The following is a 20,147-nucleotide window of genomic DNA, read 5'->3' on the forward strand; positions in this document are numbered from 1 at the left end:
AAGCCACAGATGCTGGCTCTGTGGTTGGCTGACCTATCCAAAATAAAGCTCAACAGCAGGGAGCGGTGGAGTAGTTCAGGGGGTAGAAGAGGTCATGTGAATGTGATCCCCACCTCCCGAACGCTGCATCTCCTTACGCTGCCTCCCCCTGCTCCTTTTGAGATGGAGGGAATTGTTGACTTGTTTTTTATTTTCAGCCTGCCTTTCCTATCCGTTTGCCAAGTGGGGTTGTTGAAAGTGTCTCTTGTTGCAGCCACTTTCCCAGGAGAGAAAAAAACAAGGTGAACTTTTATCCCCATGGCTTACAGTTGAAAAGGCAGCTAGCAGCTTGGACGATGAGCCCCTTTGGCTGCTCCAAGACAGAGCTGGCGCTGTGGGAGCTCAGAGGCCACCGCGTCACCTCCCCGGGTCCGGAGGCAGAGGAGTCAGCCTGCCCCGGGCGAAGCTGTTGGCTGCAGAGGCTGAAACGCTTCCCCAAGGGAACAAGAGCTCAAGAGCCTTGAAAGGGGAGCCTCGAAGGCTGCTGCCCCCCGCGCAGAGACGCGTGGCACCGCCTTCTTCACACGAGGAAGCCATTTTCAATGAACAAACATCGAAAAAAGGCAAGGTAGTGGAAAAAAGGAAAGAAAGCGGCCAAGTGTTTTAATCATTTTTAACATCAGAATACATTCATATCATATACTTTTACTTCTTTTTCGAGAGGAGCGCACAGCATATATACTGGCTCAGCTGGCAGTACACCTTCTGTGAGTCTACAGGAGGTGCCACATCACGGCTCTCGGGAATACCTGCAAACCCCGCTGCACATCAGAATGTGGGCCCAAGGAAAGCCCATCTGGGCAGAGGACATGCAAGACGCGTGGACCCCTTTTTACAGCCAGCACATTCATTTCTGTTGAGGTATGGACTTCATTTTCATAATGCTAATGATCAAATAATGAAACCAACCACTTCTTGTTTCTGATCAGGGCTATTTCGGAAGCGTTATGTTTAAGAAAATAAAGCAAGTCTGGGCAGATATTAGAATGAAGTGGATAACGGGACTGTACCTGTATGTTTTGATGCTGCCAGCAAGGGAGGTTTTTATAGCAAGTGTTTGACTTACCCTAAGCACTATGCAATTGTGAGCTGAAAAACCTGCTGCCACTTACCAAACCTCTTGTAGCCAAAGGACTGCACCTCCTCCTCCTCTGCAAAATCGTCTGGAGAAAGAAAGACACAGCAACAGATTACTACTACCACTGGAAAAAGATGGGAAAAAGTTTTTACAGGTGGAGGTTTATAAATTAATGTACTTCAAAGTTTAATTGATTTGTAAGGCATGTTACTGATCTTCCCCTCTGTTGCTCATATCCCACCTCTGTCCCCGAATAGAAAAGTCAGTTCGGAACATTTCCCCCAAACCAGTATCACCAGCAGAAATCCAGACTACAAATGGTTTATCACCTGGCAGCTATCCTAGAGCCTGCTTGGCCACCTAGATATAGACCAGAGCAGACATGTCCCTCATCACGATGATGGCCACAATTGTCACTTGGGCAGGCTCGCCCGGACCACGGCACTCGCTCCAGCCTGCTGCCTGCGCCGCCCGGGCGGTCGGGCTCAGGTTATAGACGCACCAGCCGGGCCGTTTGCACAAAGTGCTACGCATAGCTATGCTGAGTACGAGAGAGGAATCAGAGGGGACGGCTGTCCGTCCATCCACCCCCTCCCATGGGCACTAGCTTGGCCTGAAGAGGCAAGATCTGATAGAAAATGGGAAACAGAACTGATAGACTCAAACAGGTGAGAAAAATAAGAACCATTTAAGCCCTTTTGTTCTCATCTTCACCAGTTAGCAAGCAGTAAAATGCTAATAATCACAATTTTATTTTGTCAGAAGCTTAATTTCTCTCCACTTCCTTCCAGCAGCAAAGGAAAAGGCTGGCATCAGCAGAAGAAAAACATGACTTCTTCAAAAAAAAAAAGGATATGCTTGTGTTTGTGTGTTCAGCCTCTTTCTACCAACACAACCCCTCTTTCTGCTGAGTTGGGGAAGGCGAGAGCCCTGCCTTATCACCAGCACCAGCCTCTGCACCAGGCGACCGACTGCCAGGGAGGGTGGCACAGCCGGGGCTGCTCATCTCCCGCTTCCCTATTTCCCGGGGGAAGCTGGGTAGACCCATTCCCCCTCCCGCGAGCACCGTTTCATGTGGGGGCAAGCCTCTGCAGGGCTCTTTTTAAACAGGACCTAGGACACGGCTTCCCAAGCAGCAGCCGGTGGTTCGCAGCCCACCGCTGCGCTGGGGAACCGCGTTTCTGAGCAGAAGGGTGCTGGCAAGCCTGCCTCCATGCTGCGAAAAATGCCACCGGGGACTGATGGCAATCCCCCCTCTCTGAAACCCGGGTCGGCACCCCAGGGAGCGTCAGGGGCTGCTCGCCACCTTGTGCCGCCCTGTGACAGCCTTCCAGCACGGGATGCCGAGGAAGCTCACTCACTTGCAACCTCTCCATCCAGACCTTTCCCTGACACAAGGGGAGAAGGAAAGAGAAGCTCAAAGGCCATCCAAGGAATTCACCAGAAAGGAACATTTAATGAGCGGCAGTGGAAAAGCAGGCTCAAAGCAGATAAACAGACGTGATGGAGTGAGAGGTCTGTGCTGGGTTAGACCTTTGCTGTCCACAGACTTACTGCACGTGAACAGGCTGCTCTGCATCATGAGACTGGGCTAACTGGTGCCGCAGCTAACTCGGGCCACAACAGCGCCTGGGGGGGATGAATTCAAAGGTGAAGTAAAGATGCAGTCCTCACTGAGGCTCAACACAGCCTGAATCATTTGAGTGTACGTCCAGCAGCAAACGTGACCTGCGCCTCCTTCCGACCCGCAAGGTGCCATGCGCTGAAGCCTGGGGGAGACGTGGCCTGAAGCAGCAAAGGAGTCTGTGAAATGCATCATTTTACAGAACGTCACCCTTTACTCAGACAGCACTTTTGATAAAACAGCTCAAAACTCATATTCTTCACCAGATAACACATATTTTCCTCACTGCCAGAGGCACTCCTGTGCCTGTCTTAAGCTAGATCCCCAATTCAGAGGTGCATTTAAGAAATGGAGGACCCAGTGGACACTCCTTAGGCAAAACAAACCCATTCTGGTTTTGAAGGCAGAAAGAATCCTTTAAAAAACCAAACCCTCACAAACACTCACAATTGTACCAAATGTTATCTGAAGACAAGGTCACCCGACAAAACATGACAAATACTAACAAACCATAAACAGTCAACAACCAAGCTTCTCATCCCAGCGGTGAAGTACTCAGGAAAAATTTTCCCCTCTTGCACAAAAGATAAAACGCTGCACAAAAAGAGATACCGGCTCCAGAGCCCTTCGCTTCCTGCCCTCTCCTGCTATCGGGGCCGTAACACAATCGCCTCCTTTGTTTCTCAGGAGCGTAACCTGACTTATCCGATCCATATCTGATGTATGCAGCCAGGCTGTGTTTAAATCCTGCGGTTTCATCCTACGCCACATCTCCAAGACCTTCCTCCCGGGCTGCCAGCCTCTTCCCTAGTCGTTTGGTGTTTCACACTTAGCCAACGGAATTGCCCTCCGGCCATGCATTTATAATCATATTTTTGTTTCTCTGGATTTTTTTGCAACATATGTATATGTTTTATATACACATATTGTATATATATTATATATATTTATATACACATTTATATACTTTTTTATTATATATACACACACACTTTTTAATATTTGCAACACTGCATGCTGTGCTTGCTAGGGATGAATTTTTTTTTTAAGGTTTTAATACTTTATAATTATTCATTAATCTCCTAATTTTGCAGAGCGCTTGTGGCATTTGAAACAAAGAACTGGAGATGGGCAAGGACGTTTTTGTCAACAGGTGACCTGGCTCCCTGCTCACTAAAATCTAAAACATCAGATAAAACCTTTTTTAATCCCTGTGAGTTGATCTAGCAACAGGCAGCAATGTATTTTAGGGGAAGTCTATTAAAATTATTTAACGGACTAAGCTCAGAGGCCTTTCAGTCACAAGTGCCACTAAGTGCTTTGCTCAAATTGTGTGCAAATATAGTATTTTACAATATTAACTGTAATGTAACAAGTTTAAGGAAAATAAAGATGGGAGGAAGAAATGAGTAAAACAAGGTTAGACTAAATGTTCAGAAAAGAACAGCACTGCGTCCTTTGGAAATAGAGACTAGGATGGGTTGAAAGTCCCACTTCAAAAGAAATCTGTGTTTGAAATATTAAAAATGAAGTTGACAAGCCTATAAATTTAAGTCCCGAGGCAAAGCCACGTGCCTCAGCCCGCTCCCCCCGTGCCTTTCGGGGAGGTGGAAGAAAGTTGCCCTCAGCTCCCCGCTACAAGTTTCAGTGCTGAAAATATTAAAGTTTTGTCACAAGTTTTACAAAAATCTCAAAGCTTCATGGTATCTTCGAATCAGGGAAATACGAGAGAACCTACGTTTTCATTGAAAAGGGAACTGCTTTTCTAGAGAAAACTATGAAAATGTGATCTGTGATGAATTACAGAGGTTAAGAAAATACACACCAAGTAGGAGAGCAAATAGTAAGAAAACCTCCAGCATGTTTTTGTGCCTTATGCTTTTAAAGGCAGTATCAGAGACCAGAATGGAAGAAATTCAGGAGTTTTGAGCGCTGGCGGCTGACAGCACAAAAGGAAATTTTGCGTTTTTACATCAGTGGTGCCCATACACTTGAATGGGGCTGCAACTGCTGTAAGAGGGTTTTGTTTGACATTGTGAAAGCTGTAAGTTAGAAATATTTTACTTTAGTTTAAATCCAACCCTTCTCGGTTACGAAGAGGACTGGAATGAAAGCAATATTTCTGTTATACGTATACATTTATATATAGGCAAGGCTTATTTTCCTGGGTGAAAAATATGAATGGCACACTTCTCCTTGAGGCAGACGATAAAGCAGAATCCGTTGTTATGTCCCAGCCGGAAGAATTAACTCTTTAGTGCTGGAAAGACCAGCCATAATTTAGTTATAAACTGGTCTACTGAGCTCTCAGCTGTGAGCCAGAAGAGAGGGAATCTAGAATGAGAAAGACGAAGAAACGCGAAAAGCTGATTAAAACGTGATTTCTTATTCCACTGACTTCTACTGAGCTCCGGCAGAAGGAAGGTCCATAAAAAAAGGTGAACTTCAGACAGAACAGAAACACATGTGAGCAACCGATGGTATTTAACGGTGTAGGGGAAGGACCACCGGAGATCTCCTGTTTCATCAGGTTTACAAGAGTCTCCTTGGAGGCCGCAACAGATTGTCACTCGGCGCTTACAGCTAACCGCTAAAAATGGGTGGCTAGCTGTAGCTAGCCAGTAGCAGTACATCAAATATTTTTGGGAGTCAGTACAAAGCAAGAGCTCTGGTCCAAAAAAAAAAAGGCTTTGAGATATTTTGGCAACATCCACCCCCCACCGAGTACCAATGCCAAATTCTGCTTGCCTTCCAGTTATAAATTATTACTGCAACACCTCTAATAAATACAGTTGTAGAGTTAAATAAGTTACAGTACAATGCTTCAAGGGAGTGGAAATTATAAAAAGGCAGTTCAACTGGGGATTAACACAGCGAACAGAGGGAATTCATTTAATCTAAAACAAATTAGACTCTCATTTGATTAATTTGCTAGAGGCAAAGCAAAAATCTGTGGAGTAGAACTGGGTAATTTCTAGTTCTTGTTCTTAAATCTTAAATAAATTAATCATGGACCACTTATGAGTCACTCTGAGGTCAAGTAAGAAAGAGCTGGCCTGGAGCCAAGAAGGATGCCAAATCTGCCCCGGGACTATATAGGGCCTATAACCACTGCACCGCTCGGTCCCTTCGCTGGAACAGCACCAGGTCTGAGAAGCCTTTGGTGCAAGGTGATTTTAGGCAAATTGTTTCCATCTTCTCCCCTTCCTTTTGTGGGTGTCATTGTGGGCATATGGAAGGTGTCACAGAAAGCTGCTGATGTACATGTCCAGCTCTCACCTTTTAACAGTATACCCCATTTAGGCATTTAAACATTATTAACTAACGAAGCAAACTAGACCTCAGAACTGTAGAGATGCTGGGTCGCATGGTAGCTGCAGATAAGTGGTATCCAATCATTTCTAGAACTTTTGTGTGCAGTAAACATGGGTTTAAATCCTTTGTTCAAAGACTTTGTTTAAGGTCTTGAATTAAGAAAAGACACCAATATTCTACACTGCGTTTCAAAATCTGGGGAAATCTATTTCAGGAGAGAATGAGGCATCTGGGCTGAAAACTGTCATGCTGAGTTTCAACTCAGATTTTAGAAGTTCCTTCATAACCTCCCTGAAAACTCAATTTACAGTACATTAGAACTTACCCCTAAGTACCACGCTGGGAACGCAGGACTGTAAGATTAATTTGTAGTAACAATGACATCCAGTGTAAGAGTTTCCTTTAAGATAAATCTCTCTCTCAAAGAGCTCTAACAGTTAGTGCCTGCCTTTCCCACTGACTTAATGGGAGCAATATAGTTATATCCCAGTGCAACTCTGTACAATTCATGTTAATGTTATCAAGAAGAGATTTTTTTTTACCATTTGGAAAGACCCTGTGCCCATTAGTTGAAAATGATGATATTCCTCTCTTTAACCTGTAAACTAGCATGGATGCAGAACTCTGCTCAGAACTGTGTGACAAGTGCATCTGCATCACGAGGGACCGCTTGCCGTGTGAAAAAGCTATTTCTGCCCACTCTCTCCATCTCAGCCCTCTCAGGGAAAGGCCAAACTTGTCGACTTGTGAGGTTTCTGTAGTATTAACAACTGTTCAGGCAAACGAGAACAGTGAACACCAATATCTTTCTCATATCACATTTCAAAAGCTTTTTGAGCAGTCACCAGATTTATATGCATTTCTGGTCACTATTAACCGAGTCTACATTCAAAGTGCTGACCTAGAGGTGAAACTGAGCCAGCAGAAGCACAGCAAGCAGCTGCGGCCTTCAGATGTTGATGACTTCATCAGTCTAATTGGTTTCTACTGGTTTTCATAGCTTTTATTCTGGACAGTCTTCTGCTTGTGCTAACGGGCTGCTCATTCTCCTGTCTTTTCACAGATGCTTCATTTCACTTGTCCTCTTCTTCCGCCTTTCTCCACTAGTTTCTTCTTATAGCCCCTTTTCTTATTCAAGTCTTTCTCTCTTTGCTTCTATTTTGGTAAGCCCTCCCTCATAAAAACCTACCCCACACTTAAAACCCTTCCCGACTGATGAGGTCCCAAGCTGACACGTCACGCTCACGATGTCAGGGTTGTTGGCTCTGTGTGTCGTGCCCATCTTTTCCACCTGGTCCCTTGTCCGACTTGTCACGCAGTAACCTCCTTCGGAGGGGGATTACATGGATTCTGCATTTGCAGAGTACCTGGTCTTTAAGGAAGCTGTGGCAGAGGCTCAGCTGAGGCAGCCCTGGAAGTGAGCCCACCTCCCCGCATCCCGAAGCATCCGTTGGGATGTTGTTTGAGCCTGGATTCTGGCAACGAGACTGAGGCTTTTCCCCACCTCTCTCCTTCAGACTGTTGATCTGGGAATTTATCCGCTTTCGATATTGCAAGAAACTAAGAGGAAAGGTCCCAGACCAGAGATCCTCTCTCGACACTTATAACCTAAAACTCAGATTGTGTCTCTCATCACCTAACATAAAACAAACCAAAACAAAAAGGATCATGACAAATGGGTGCATTTTAATATCCCAGTTTTGATCTATTCCTCCACTGCTATGACTGAAAAATGTGAGAGCTCACATTAAGAATGCAGAAAAAGAAAGATTAAGAAAAAGGAGATTAAGAAATTCAGAGGCATAAGAGTGATGGCTCTAGTTTTGCTTTTTAGGCACAAAATGAAGACAGTAAATAGGGGTGTTTCTTGAACAAAACTCGTTACCCCGTAAGTGCCGCAGAGCAATGCTACATTACTGGGGTCGGGACCAGCTGCATGGTGCAGAGGGTCGACCTTAGAAGTTAAAAGTTTAAATCCTATCGTATTTCAGCATAATGATTTAAGAGCAAACAGATCTGTTCTCATTAGTGCACTGAAAAATCGTGCCTCCCTGTCTGTATGTTAGAGGAGGCAATTAACAACAGCATTAAAATGGCATACGCATTCCTGAACAACACACGTCTCTATTACCTCCCATAACTCATCCACTTTGTTCCCCAGCGACGTCCCAGTCTTCACCTCAAATTTATGCACCGAAAGGGACTGCAGCTCTAGCTGGAAGCAGTCAAACTCCAAAGACAATTCATCTTAGGTTGATCCCTCACTCGTACAGACCACGCTCACATTATTAGGAGGATCAGGTTCACTTTCAGTGCCTGGTAAAAAGCGTCTTTATTTTGCTTTCCAAGGGGGAGGGCTGGTAGGGGGGAATCTGTGTTCTGACACACAGAACCTCAGGATAAGGAACGTTTTGTGAAGCTGAAGATAACTGGGCATGCATCCTTCGCAGCGTTGAATTGCTTTCATCCTTGACATTTCTTCCAGCTCTCTTTCTTTATTTTCCTTTGGGTTTGCTCTGTAAGGCCTGATCAGCTCTATCTCTCTGCAAGATTACCTCTCCCTCCTTATCCTAGCAAGCAAAGGTGTTTGAACCTCTGGGCACAATGGTCTTTGAGTGCGGATCTAAGCAAACTGTTAAGCAGTTGTGACAAAAAAGGGCTCTGTTCAGCTCTCAGCTGTAGCAAAATCAGTCTAGAATAAATTTATGTTGTCCGAAACAGCAGAAGAAAGAGCCACAAGAGATTTTAAACAACTCCCTTCTTCACAGGAATAGGTTCGCCGGTGCTATTCTTAGTCCTACGTGGCTGGGAAAAGTAGAATATTGAAAGCTAAGATGAACAATTACAACTTCTTACCGAAAATACTCCTGTCATAAATAGTTTATATGCTAATTCTGCTCTATATCCACTACACTTGTACAATGATACTTCTCTCTGTGCAATAACAGATTTCTCTTGTATTTTCACAGCTTCCAACACTCTGCTTTCCTCTATATTGTTAATAAGAATATCCTTTGATACATGCCTGCATGATCATCTTTCTCATCCATATGTTTAAAATCCTCTGTGCTACCAACCAATTCAGGATACACACTGACTGTATAGTAGCATTGCTCGGGATTTGTTCTGCATTGTATCACACGTTTATTATAACTGCTCATGCCTTTGAACTTCTGCGGTAGGGTCCTGTGACATGTCCAACACACACCACTCAGAGCTCCTGCATATGTTTCATGTTTATGTCACTATATTCATATAAGCTCTGTTATAACTGGACTACGCAAAGGTTACTGGATCACTCCACTTCTAATCCTTGGTTTTCAGATGCGTTCTGGCTTCTGCAAAATGCTCTGGACTGGATTTTGTTGAAATTTGCAGTTTGAAGTTTCTGTCCACTAAAGACCTATTTGCAGATGACTATTCATTTGATTTTGTGCACATGAAGATTAGAGAGACATACACTTTTCTCCAGTATGAGAAAATTAGAATGTTTATTCTTTAAAAATAGCAGTGGCATCAGAATAGTTACAGAGAAAGATGCAATCTGTCAAGAAGGTAGACATCATATAAATAGATTATTTACGACTTTTCAAGGCAGCCGAGAAAGAGCAACTGAATTTGCACGCACGCTCAGCTTTTGCAAATGGAGGCTTTACCTGCAGATTACATCCAGGATCCAAGTTAAAACACAGAAGGGATGATTTTAGCAATACGGGCTGATACGTCATTAATTGTCTGTTGAAGTGTGCACACTATAAGGGAAACTTGAGGTAAACTGAACCGGCATATCCCGTGAAAGCTCAATGTACTCTATGTACTGAAAACTCTGTGCACGAAGCACACAGAGCTGCCTTTGAGACAAACTGGTCGACGCTCAGAAAGCTGGGCATTCAGACTAGACCATACCTGAGGCAGTGCCGGCTTCACTGATTTCAGTGGAGCACAACCAGGGATGAACCTGCCCTGTCGTTTCACTCCGTGCATCTTTTTTCTTCAAATGAGAGGAACCGCACAGGACAGGGTATTTGGTCACGTTCCAGTTCTCAAGCACAAGACACCGGCACCATCGCTATACAAGCGGTACACAGCAAGGTGCCTGCGACGGCAGAAAAGGAGGAGGAGGAGGAGGAGGATCAGTGGAAAGAAGCAGCTGAGCTACCTTGGGTATCGTGATGGAGAGCTCCTCTGTCATCCTGGAGCAACCGTCCCAAAGCGACCACCTTGACTTTGTCTTAGCCCGATTTTGGGCATTAGTATTAAGTCGTTATCCAAACAATATCCACACTTCAGATGAAAATACTTATCACCAGAACCGCCGTGACAGTAGTGATTACGGATACAGTATCAAGTAATAATTACAAAATATATCACAGATATATGGAAAGAAATTCGCAGTTTTAACAACGCTTGTCCCTGTCTTAAATTAGGGCCAATGTTTTTGAACATGTGGTGGTGTTTGACTATGAGGAAGCTGTTTTGATTTGTATCCTAGGCAACAAATACTCCTTCATACCCCAATAAATAACTACAACTTAGAAGTATCATTTGATAAAGATACATCTGACCCTAAAGCAGTCAAGTCCCTTTATAAATCACATGAATTATTACTAAAAAGTATCACAAAGTTTGTGAGCTCAGTGTAACTTGCTGGAAATAAAACTGCCAGCATATTAAACATAAACTTCAATTTGTTTTACTGATTTAAAACATAACACATTACGAATACCAGCAATGGAAAATATAATTTATTCCTTACAGATATTTAGTGATGTAATTATTTAGATATTCCTCCATTCTCCAGAGAGGGTAGATACAGAGACAGCTGCAATCAACAGATCATTTTGTTGTTATTGAGAAAAATGTGTAACTACACAGTTCTAAAGTCCTACAATTATCACCATCATCAAGTTTAAAGAGAAAATATGAAAAACCAAGTCTGTACCCAGAAAAGGAAATCACAGAGTCAAAATTTGGTTTGGCTCTCTGACTTCCATAACACTGGCAATGGCACTTGATGTGATGATTTGTTTGAAGTTTCTCTTTTCTCTTGCTACTAGCAGAGTCATTTAAGTGTTCTTCTTTCCATATTTTATTACCGATTTCCGTAACTCTGCGGGGGAAAGAAAGAAGATGGCTGTGATCGTTCTTAGGGAAATGGAATGGTACGGACTAGCGACCAGAGTGAAGCATCTCTCTCGTGCTGGAGTGTGGGGCATCAACATGTGCTCCCAGCAGGAGTAACATCTTCCCTCCAAATGCCACTTCACCGCTTTGCAAAGGGGAGCGACGGAGGCAGAATGGAAGGAGACGCAAGTCGCATTATATGGTTTTGCCGTCCTCGGTCCTTTGCATCCTGCCTCCCCCCAAAACCGGTGCAGCCTCAGCCCCAACAAAAATAGAGCGTAAGGCTTTCAGTGATAACAGGCATGGGTTTATATTACTGGATCCCCATTGTTTTGGTTTGTTCCTGCCATTACACTTATGCTGATAATGACAAGCTGATGACAAAACTTTTGGCACGAGTACCCTATAAATAAAGAACAGCGCAAATAATTATTTTTAATATGTTGCACGACCCTGTAGAGACACCATGTCACAGTGCCAGAAGTAACTTAAATAGCGTGTGTGGGCTTGCAAAAATAAAACCCCCCAAAAAGCTTCTCCTCCCTTCAGGCAGCTACTCTGGCAAGTGAATAAATAATCACATCATTTGGTGTCCCAGACTCTGGAAACTAAGTGTAACTATCATGATGTTTACTGGCCTCCTGGCATCTGGAATCAAACTCTGCAATCCAAGCACAGGCACACTGGTGCCCAAAAGCAATTTTCTTATACGTATGTTTTTTTCCTTCCACTCTTCAAGTTTATATTTGCCTCTGAAGAAAAACTAGATTCAGCTCTCACAAACTCCCAACTACTTCCTAAACTTTCCATAATGTCCTTTGATGTTTTCATTGTAACTATTCCCCAGCGTGTAAAGTCTCTGCCTTTTGCTGTAAGGCTATCCATTTTCATAAACAGAAGGCTTTCTTGCAACCCCCCTAAGACATCTTTACTAGGTTACAGTGTAGCAATGTGGCAATCTGCTTCTTTATTCGATTTTAAAAGCGTATTATCTAATACCTCTCAGTCACAACTTTGTAGGATGGGGAGAACCGGTAGAAGTGGCATGTTTCACCCCTTTAAAACAGAAAGAGAGGGAGGGGGGAAAAAGAGAGAAAAAGGAAAAGAAACAAAGTTTCAGTTTTAACAGATGCAAAGCAAAGACCAAATATTTTCCAGTCGGTGGATGTTGAGGAGAAATATGCCAAATACATTTCACAAGCCAGTTAAGCCTCTACTGGCACCTAATCACTGCCAGATGTTTAGAAGCAACACCAAGAACATCGCAAAACGCTGGCAAAAAAATAAACAAATAAATCAGGGAGAAATAAAAGTCGTCTTCTCGGGACGCCGGGGAGGGGGGAGATAAAAGTTGGGTGCCGAGAGAAAACGTGCTGGGGAGAGCACACACGACGGGGAAGGGGACGCAAGGACACCCCGCTCCCCGCACCGCGACCGACTAGCACGGCCAGACCGCGGCGGCGGCGCGGAGCCCGGGGCTGCCCGGTGTGCGCCCCGGCGTCGCGGTGAGACCCACGCTCTGCCTCTCCCGGCACCGGCTGCCCGTCCCCTGCCGGTGTTCTGCCCGCAGCCGGCTTGCCCTGCCTGCAACCTGCCTGCACGGTGCCCTGCCAGCACCCTGCCCGCAGCCTGCCCGCATGGTGCCCGACCTGCACCCTGCCCGCACCGTACCGATCCTGCCTGCACCCCGCCTGCTCACCCATCCCGCATCCTGCCCGCACGGTGCCTGCCCGCACCCTGCCCATCCTGCCCGCCCCGCCAGCACCCCGCCCTGCCCGCACCCAGCCCTGCCGGTGCCCGGTGCTCGGTGCCCGGTGCCCGGTGCCCGGCGCCGGCGGCGCACGTGTGCTGCGGGCGGCGGAGCGGGCGCCCCGCTGCTGTCCCTACCTTTCATCTTGGCGCCGGGGCGGGTCGCATAGGACGGACGGGGCGCGGCGGGGGCTGCCGCCGGGAGCGGCGGGCGGGCGGGCGGGCGGGCGGCGCTCCCTGCCTACTGCCGGGCCATGCCGGGGGCCGGCCGCGCCCCCGCCGCGGGCCCTGCTGCGCACCCCCGGCCGCTGCCGCTGCCCCTGCCGCTGCCGCCGCCGCCGCCGCCGCTCGCCGTCGCTCCTCGGCCGCCGGCGGCACCGCGCTCTCGCCGCCAGCCCCGCGCGGCCCGGCCCGGCCCCGCGGAGCCGCGGCCCGGCCCCGCCTCCCTCCCTCCGCCCCGGGGAAGGGGCCGCGGCCGGGGCCGGGCGGCGGGGGGCGGGCTTGGGGCCCCGCCGGCGGCTGAGGCTGGGGGCGTCCCAGCCCGCCCCGCCGCGTCCCGCGGGACCGTGCGGTTCCCGGGGTGCGGGGCCGTGGGCACAGGGACAGGACTCACAGGGCACCCACCGGTCACCGGGCAGCTTGAGTAGGACGTGGTGTGGAGAAGGGTCCTCTCCCTGCCCTCCCCACGCACGTGGCAGGCACCCGGGGGTTTTCGGCTAAAGCCGTCCTCGTGAGTGTGGCACCGCCAGCGTGCCTCACAGCGCGGTACACCGAACGAGGGACCCCGGAGCCGTGGGTGCGTACCCGTCGGCTGGGAAGCGGCTGCAGGACGTGCGAAGTTCGCCCTGGCGCTAAAGGAAGCGCCGCGAGCAGTCCCGTTGGGTTCAGTGGGGTTGCGCACAGTGCACGCGCTGAAGAATGTGTGTAAATATTTGTGGGATTAGGGAGATACAGGCCAGTCGTCTTTTATTTCTCTAGTTCTGGATGTTGCCAGGAATAATGGACCGTTTCCAGGCTCCCGTTTTCATGAAAGGCGCGCTTTGATTTTCTGCAAACTTACCCATATTTAGGCTATTGAAGATGGTGGTAAGACGATCCAGTTTTGCGTATTAATGTCAGTGCTGATGAAGCAGAGCTAGTGCAATGTGCACCAATTCGTTCCGGGGGCAAACAAAGTAGCGGAGGTACCAGAGAGTCTTTCCCATCGCAGAGAGGAGATGCACATGATTTGGCCTTTGCAATTATTGGTATCACAGTCTGTTGAATGAGGGGATGCCCAAGCAAATAATTATGCTACGTGGTCTTTTCAGGGGGCCTATGGCTCTGATAAGGATAATAGGGTACCAGAAAAGTCATGGTGCAGTATCACAGCATTAGTTTAACACCAGATCAAAAAGCATTGGAAACCTATCAGCTATGATCTTGCCTGGGCAAGGAGTGAAGGATTAAATCCACAAAAAGTAATCATTGTAGAGTAAAAGTTAAAGAATGGAAATTTTAATTCCTTCAGCTGGTCTGATGACTTGAGTTGACATCTGCTTGAGTGCATTTTGCTGACTCGGAGGCAGTACCTTCAGTGTGGGATTGCCGAAAATACTTGAATACCAGCTGCAGTAGCCATTTGCTGCTTTAAAGCAGGGCTCGGATATCAAAGAGACTTGACTCAGATTTTAGTTTACGCTCTGGTAGTTGACTGGAATATCTATTTTTGTTATAAGTCGTGAGTAAAACACTTAAATCTGAATACAGTTATCAGGTAATTATGGATGTCCTGTAGTGTTGTGTTGGATTAGGACAACTTGCAGTGTTTATAAGACCGATTAATACTTGGTCAGTTGCGTGATTTATTTTGAATCCCAATTTTTGTTTTGAAGAATCAATATCATTCAGTTTCCCAAACTAAAATCTTTCTAGACTCTGATCCAAAACCCATGAGTATGTTTCCAAGAAGAAATCTTCCCATTAATTCTCGTAGACTGGATGAAACCAATAGTGAACCTCCATTTCTCCAAAGAAAAAGTACTTGTTTGAAAACACCATGCTGAAGGAATGCTTTAAATAAAGAAGAAGACAGAACAGCATGACTTTAAACCTGTGTCATCAGGGAATGTGGAAGGAGCAGGACTGTGCAGGAATTTAGAAAATTCCTCAAAAGCAGTAACTGATAACACTTTTCTAATTCTTCAGACAGTAACCTTAGTGAACTGAAGGAGAGGAACCCAAAATTGCAGAGACTGAGTGAACTGCTGTGTCTGAGGAAAACATGTTCCTTACTAATTGAAAGAAAATAATAAGTATTTTGAATTCATATAGAGTTTATGATTGATTCATTAGGCCTGAGATCTACCTCCATTCTTGTGACTTTAAAATATTTATTAATTTGTGGACATAGTGGGACACTTCATATTTCTAAAGTAAGCTTCTATCTTCTCTTTTAATTGTGTAAGTTGTATTCCACATTGGATTTCTTATCAATACATTATATATTTAAAGTGCTGATGAGCTTCTACTAATACTACTTCAAAAATCTAGAGTTAGTGAAGAAATTCAGGAAACTCGTGAATTGTTTCTTGTGTCAAATCTTTCCTCTGAAACCAAGCATTTGACGTTTTGGTTTCTGAAGTAAGTGTTCCTTTTTTCTTCTCACTGACCCATCTCCGTCCACCAGAACAAGGGACCCTGGGATTATCAACCCTGGGATTAATGAAGGGGAGGGCAGATTGTTGATGGTCATGGAGATGGGGTAATTGAGCAAGCATGCTTAATGAGCTGAATATCAGTGGATTATTGATATTATGGAGCATATACTCTTCATCAAAATGAGTTCGATTAAAGAGGAGAATTCTAAATCCAAACACCGCCCCCTCCCAACCACTGAGCGGCATAGTTTAGAAATACTGGCTTTAAAAATCAGTGAGAGCACGTCCCTTTCCATCCGTAAATGGATTCAGCTCTCCAGTCCCCTCTCCATTGTCTCTGTTTCAGTTGCCTGTATGAACAACTCCCCAGATTTCCAGTTCGTGTTCGATGAGCAGTCTGAAAATAATGGTCTGAGCCACTACATCCAGAGGAGACCTGCCTTATGTTCAGCCTGGCTTCCGACACCCCATCCTACCTGCAGGAGGTGGGTTACGGGGTTCAGTCTAAATGCTGCTGGTGTCCCTGGGTCAGGCTATGGTGTAGGTACAGGGGGACAGTGCTGCAGCGGGCAATGCCGACAGAGACACGGCAGTCCCCGTCGCACTTCTTCCAGCCAGCCTGCCAGGAGTATTTTGTTGGCAGTGGCGTCACAGGTCCCAAAGTTTGAACCGTTTCTTGTTCTGGGTGAAACCAGATCGCTTTACTGGGGCTGCTCGAAGCTAGACGGTGTGGTTGTCCTGTGGTTTGGGCATCTTTCCCTTTCTCTTCCCATGCCCTGTGAGCTCTGCCCACAAGGGTGTTCAGGCACAAAGACACTGGGAATCACCAGAGACACAGCCTGTGGCCTGAGAAGAAATTGAGCTCAGTTCTCCCAAATTTTGGCCAGTACATATACCCCAGCATACTTGATTTCAGCTAACAAGAGCAGCCTCTCTCCAGCATCCTTCCACTGCCTGGGTTTCAGACAGATGCTGACCCTGAACAACTAAATCAGGTACTGCTTTCAGACTCCCCCTCTTATTTCTGCTTAGGTGCGAGCTCCCCATGAAGTTGGACCTCCCAGACCTTAAGCTTTATCTCCATTTCTTACTACATGGGGATCAAGAGATATTCCCACAAGCTAGGTAAACCACAGAATACGTACATATTTAGGGTGCAATACAATACATAATACAGGGTGCAATACGTAACTAGTGTTGCCTGGTCCTGGGCCTTCACAAGCTTGAACTTTTTATACACTCTTCTATATTTTTCAAGTTTCATTTAAAGCTATGTGAAATTTGCCAAACACAGTTACACTGCCTCTCTGGTTAAAACCACTGATCTTCTCATAAAAAGTTTCAAGCATATTTTCATATTCTTTTATTTTTAGGAAACTTTAGACTGTATTCTAGGGAAATCTAATTTCACAGAAATTCATTTTATGGACTTTTTTGTTACTCTAGTTCAGGACATAAATTATGAGGCCTGTTTTTTCATCCAATAATAATAATATAACAACAGCTTACTACCGCAACGGGCTGCCTGTCACAAAGTGATCCCACATTGCAGCCGGATTCAGGCTCAGAGAAGGTCTAGGGGATCTAAACAAATCATCCATGTGTAGAAATGTTTACATATTGGCTTAATATGGCTTGTTTATATGGAACTATTACAATTTATTCATCAAATGCTGAAATAAGGTACCCAAGTGAGCGCTTTGCAGTCGCTGTGCCGTAGTGTGACTTTAAGCACTTACCAGCCACGTGTGTGTTGTTCATTTTTTCCTTGCTCCAGTCCTCTTTTGAATATCAAGGAAGTTCATTTATAATGGCTCACACTCACTTTTACTCTGCAAAACATGTTCAAATTCGGCAGTAATCCAAAAGAAAAAGATGCAAATTTGATCTCCCTGTATGCGCTTTAGAATAAATTGTGCAGACTTTGCTGAAGTGATCTAAAACCAGAGGTAATGTGCACGGTTCCTGTTCACTTTGATCCCGCTTCACAACAGACCATTCCCCTCACCTGGCTCTTTCCTACAGCCTAACCTACAAAATTTTGTCAGCATCGCTCCTCTCTTTTCCAACCACAAGCTATTTGGTGATTTGGCAAGTCTTAGAGCGATGCTGGAGGAAGCCTTGGTCCACGCGCGTGGAGGTAGGTATGTGTGGCATTCTCTTTTGATGGGCGGCCTTCTCGTTGCCTGAGCCCAGATGCAATACAAAGGGCAATAATGAAATAAAAAAATCTGAAAAAGAATTGCGTGCATCATTGAGGAGAACGGTGTGTGACACGGGAACCATATGTGGAAGATCATTTGTCTGAAGTAAGTACCATTTGGGTTCAATACAAAATGTGCATTTGAAAAGTAAGAGTTGAGTATTATAACATACTTTAATGATAAATCTTTTTCTCCACAACAATTTCATATTGTTGTTAATGACCATTTTGGATCTGTGCCCAGAGTGAAGACATTATCCTTGGATCTGGGTAATGAGTTTGTAAATGATCTTGAACAAATGGTGACGTTATTTACTAATAATTTTGTTAAATCCACAGATGAGCCCTTTCTTAATCTGGGTAATTAGCATCATAATTTGAAAGTATTTAATTATCTAGACTTGTCTCTGACAAGTAAGGTTGGTTTTTGGTTTTCCTTTCGTATTTTTTGATTAACTGGGAAACTGAAGGAGATTCTGAAGGCAGCAAAACAGCTGGCTATCTTTTCAGGATGCCAGAGTTACTCAGAGATACAGACTTGTTCTAGCTACGGTTTGGATGTCGGTCATGCAAAGGCCCATGTGCCAGTTCTCTTGTCTTTCAATTGCTGTGACCTTTTTCTTTGAGAACCTGGATTTCTTGGAAGGATAACATGGGACAGCTCTAGAATAGCCCTAAACTTAAAGAAAAGCAAAATGCTGGAATGCAATTAAAAGTATAGCTATTACGATTACCTGCAGATGATATTTAGGGACCACTTTTATATTTTTCATATTTGATGAAACACATCATTATGGGTTTTATTCATATTTTGAATGAAGAGCGATTATTTCCGGTTGAGAAAGTTTGGGAAATTTTATTCTAGCAATTTATAGACCAATTTCCTTGCCCAGTATTTTGTCACAATTACTGAAAACAACTGTAGCTGTTGTGTCTGCTGAATATTTAAACCAATAAAATATTCAACTTTTGTGCATCAAAATTTCACATAATGAAGAGTAATTCCATTACTGCTAGAGTGCTTGAATGTTGAAGACAGCAAAAGCAAGACCAAACAATTAGTGCTAAGTTTTATTAGGACGCTTGCAGAAGTAGATTTTTATACATTAGCAATAACATTTTGTTGGTTCATAGTGTGTGTTTCTTTCAACACACAGAGTAAAATCATTCTGATTTCTTCAGAAACCATTTCTGATTGCCTGAGGTCTAACCGGGTCAGCTCTTTGGCCGGAGCGTATCAAAACGATACTGGCCAGGGTTTGGTGCATGTTGATGGGGCAAGGTGAAGATCTTGCCATGTTTTGCGACTGTCCAAATGCCAATGACGTTCAGTTTCCAGTTATCTTCAGCGGGAGCCGGCAAGCAGGAACCCAGAGTTGGGCTGTGCCAGCCCCGAGGAACGTCCTCCAGCTGTCGTTACACGCCACACATTTCATCTGGGGTTCAGAGACAGCCGGGCGTGTTCTGCCAGAGGTAAGGTGACGCACAGAGGTGTCTCCGTAAGGCACTAGAGGGAGTGGAAGCCGGTGTAATCTACTTACAGACACCGACACAGCTTGGTTCAGGTGCATCCGCTCCCCAAATTTGCTGGTTACGGCAATATAGATCCACATGGCAAGTCCAAATGCATCATATATGGTCTTCCTGACCTCTTTGCCTTGCAGTGTAGACCTACGAGTCAAACAGAGGCTAAGCGAGTATGCCTTGTATACTGCTTGGTCACAGGAGCACAGCAAGAAAAGCAAATAAAAAGACAGTGAATCCTCCCTACATTAAGTTAACGTTATTGCAATGTATTTTGGCTCTTTAGCCTGTGAGTTACACCCACCAGGACTCCCTGACGCTTCAACAAGTGGGTGTAAGTAGGTCCAGGGGAATATTAAATTACAACTCTTCAGCTCTGAATTTGGCCCAAAAAGTACAGAAATAAACTTTGAAAATCAGGGAACATCATGATTAAAATTGTAAAGTATTTTGCTCACTAAGTAGAACACATCTGTAATTTATGTAAATTACTGTTTATAGAGAATGTTGAATCTTTGAAGTTTTGCTTGTTGGGGCATAATGACAATAAAAGATAGCCACTCTAGTAAGTATTTTTAGTCGTATTTACCAGGTTTACATTGGTCTTGCTTTTTAGAGTAAACAGACTTCAAAAGGAAAAAATGAACCAAAAGATAGGTAGTGATAAATAGTCCCTTGTATATTGCTTCTGAGACCATATTATCAACAGTTGCTTCTGATGCAGTATTTCTGTCTTCTTTCAGGTAGATTACAGGGCGTTAGAGACTCACCAAAAATATTAATGAAAGCTTTGGAGAGATCCCATGTCTTTTTCATTTTGTCAGACTTCATAAAGACCACACACAAATAACT

General features: G+C 45.0%; 1 protein-coding gene across 1 annotated transcript in view; it reads right to left on the reverse strand.

Moving 5' to 3' along the window:
• COLEC12 (collectin subfamily member 12) overlaps positions 1–13,100 on the reverse strand; it is a 101,763-nt gene extending 88,663 nt beyond the window's left edge. The window contains exons 1-2 of the mRNA XM_075142023.1: positions 13,068–13,100; positions 1,152–1,202 (exon numbers count right to left, since the gene is read on the reverse strand). Coding sequence (XP_074998124.1) covers positions 1,152–1,202; positions 13,068–13,074 — 58 coding nt within the window. The 5' untranslated portion in view covers positions 13,075–13,100. The remainder of the gene's footprint in view (positions 1–1,151; positions 1,203–13,067) is intronic.
• Positions 13,101–20,147: the final 7,047 nt, after the last annotated feature.

Source organism: Calonectris borealis, chromosome 2, assembly GCF_964195595.1.
Source record: "Calonectris borealis chromosome 2, bCalBor7.hap1.2, whole genome shotgun sequence".
Taxonomy (NCBI): domain Eukaryota; kingdom Metazoa; phylum Chordata; class Aves; order Procellariiformes; family Procellariidae; genus Calonectris; species Calonectris borealis.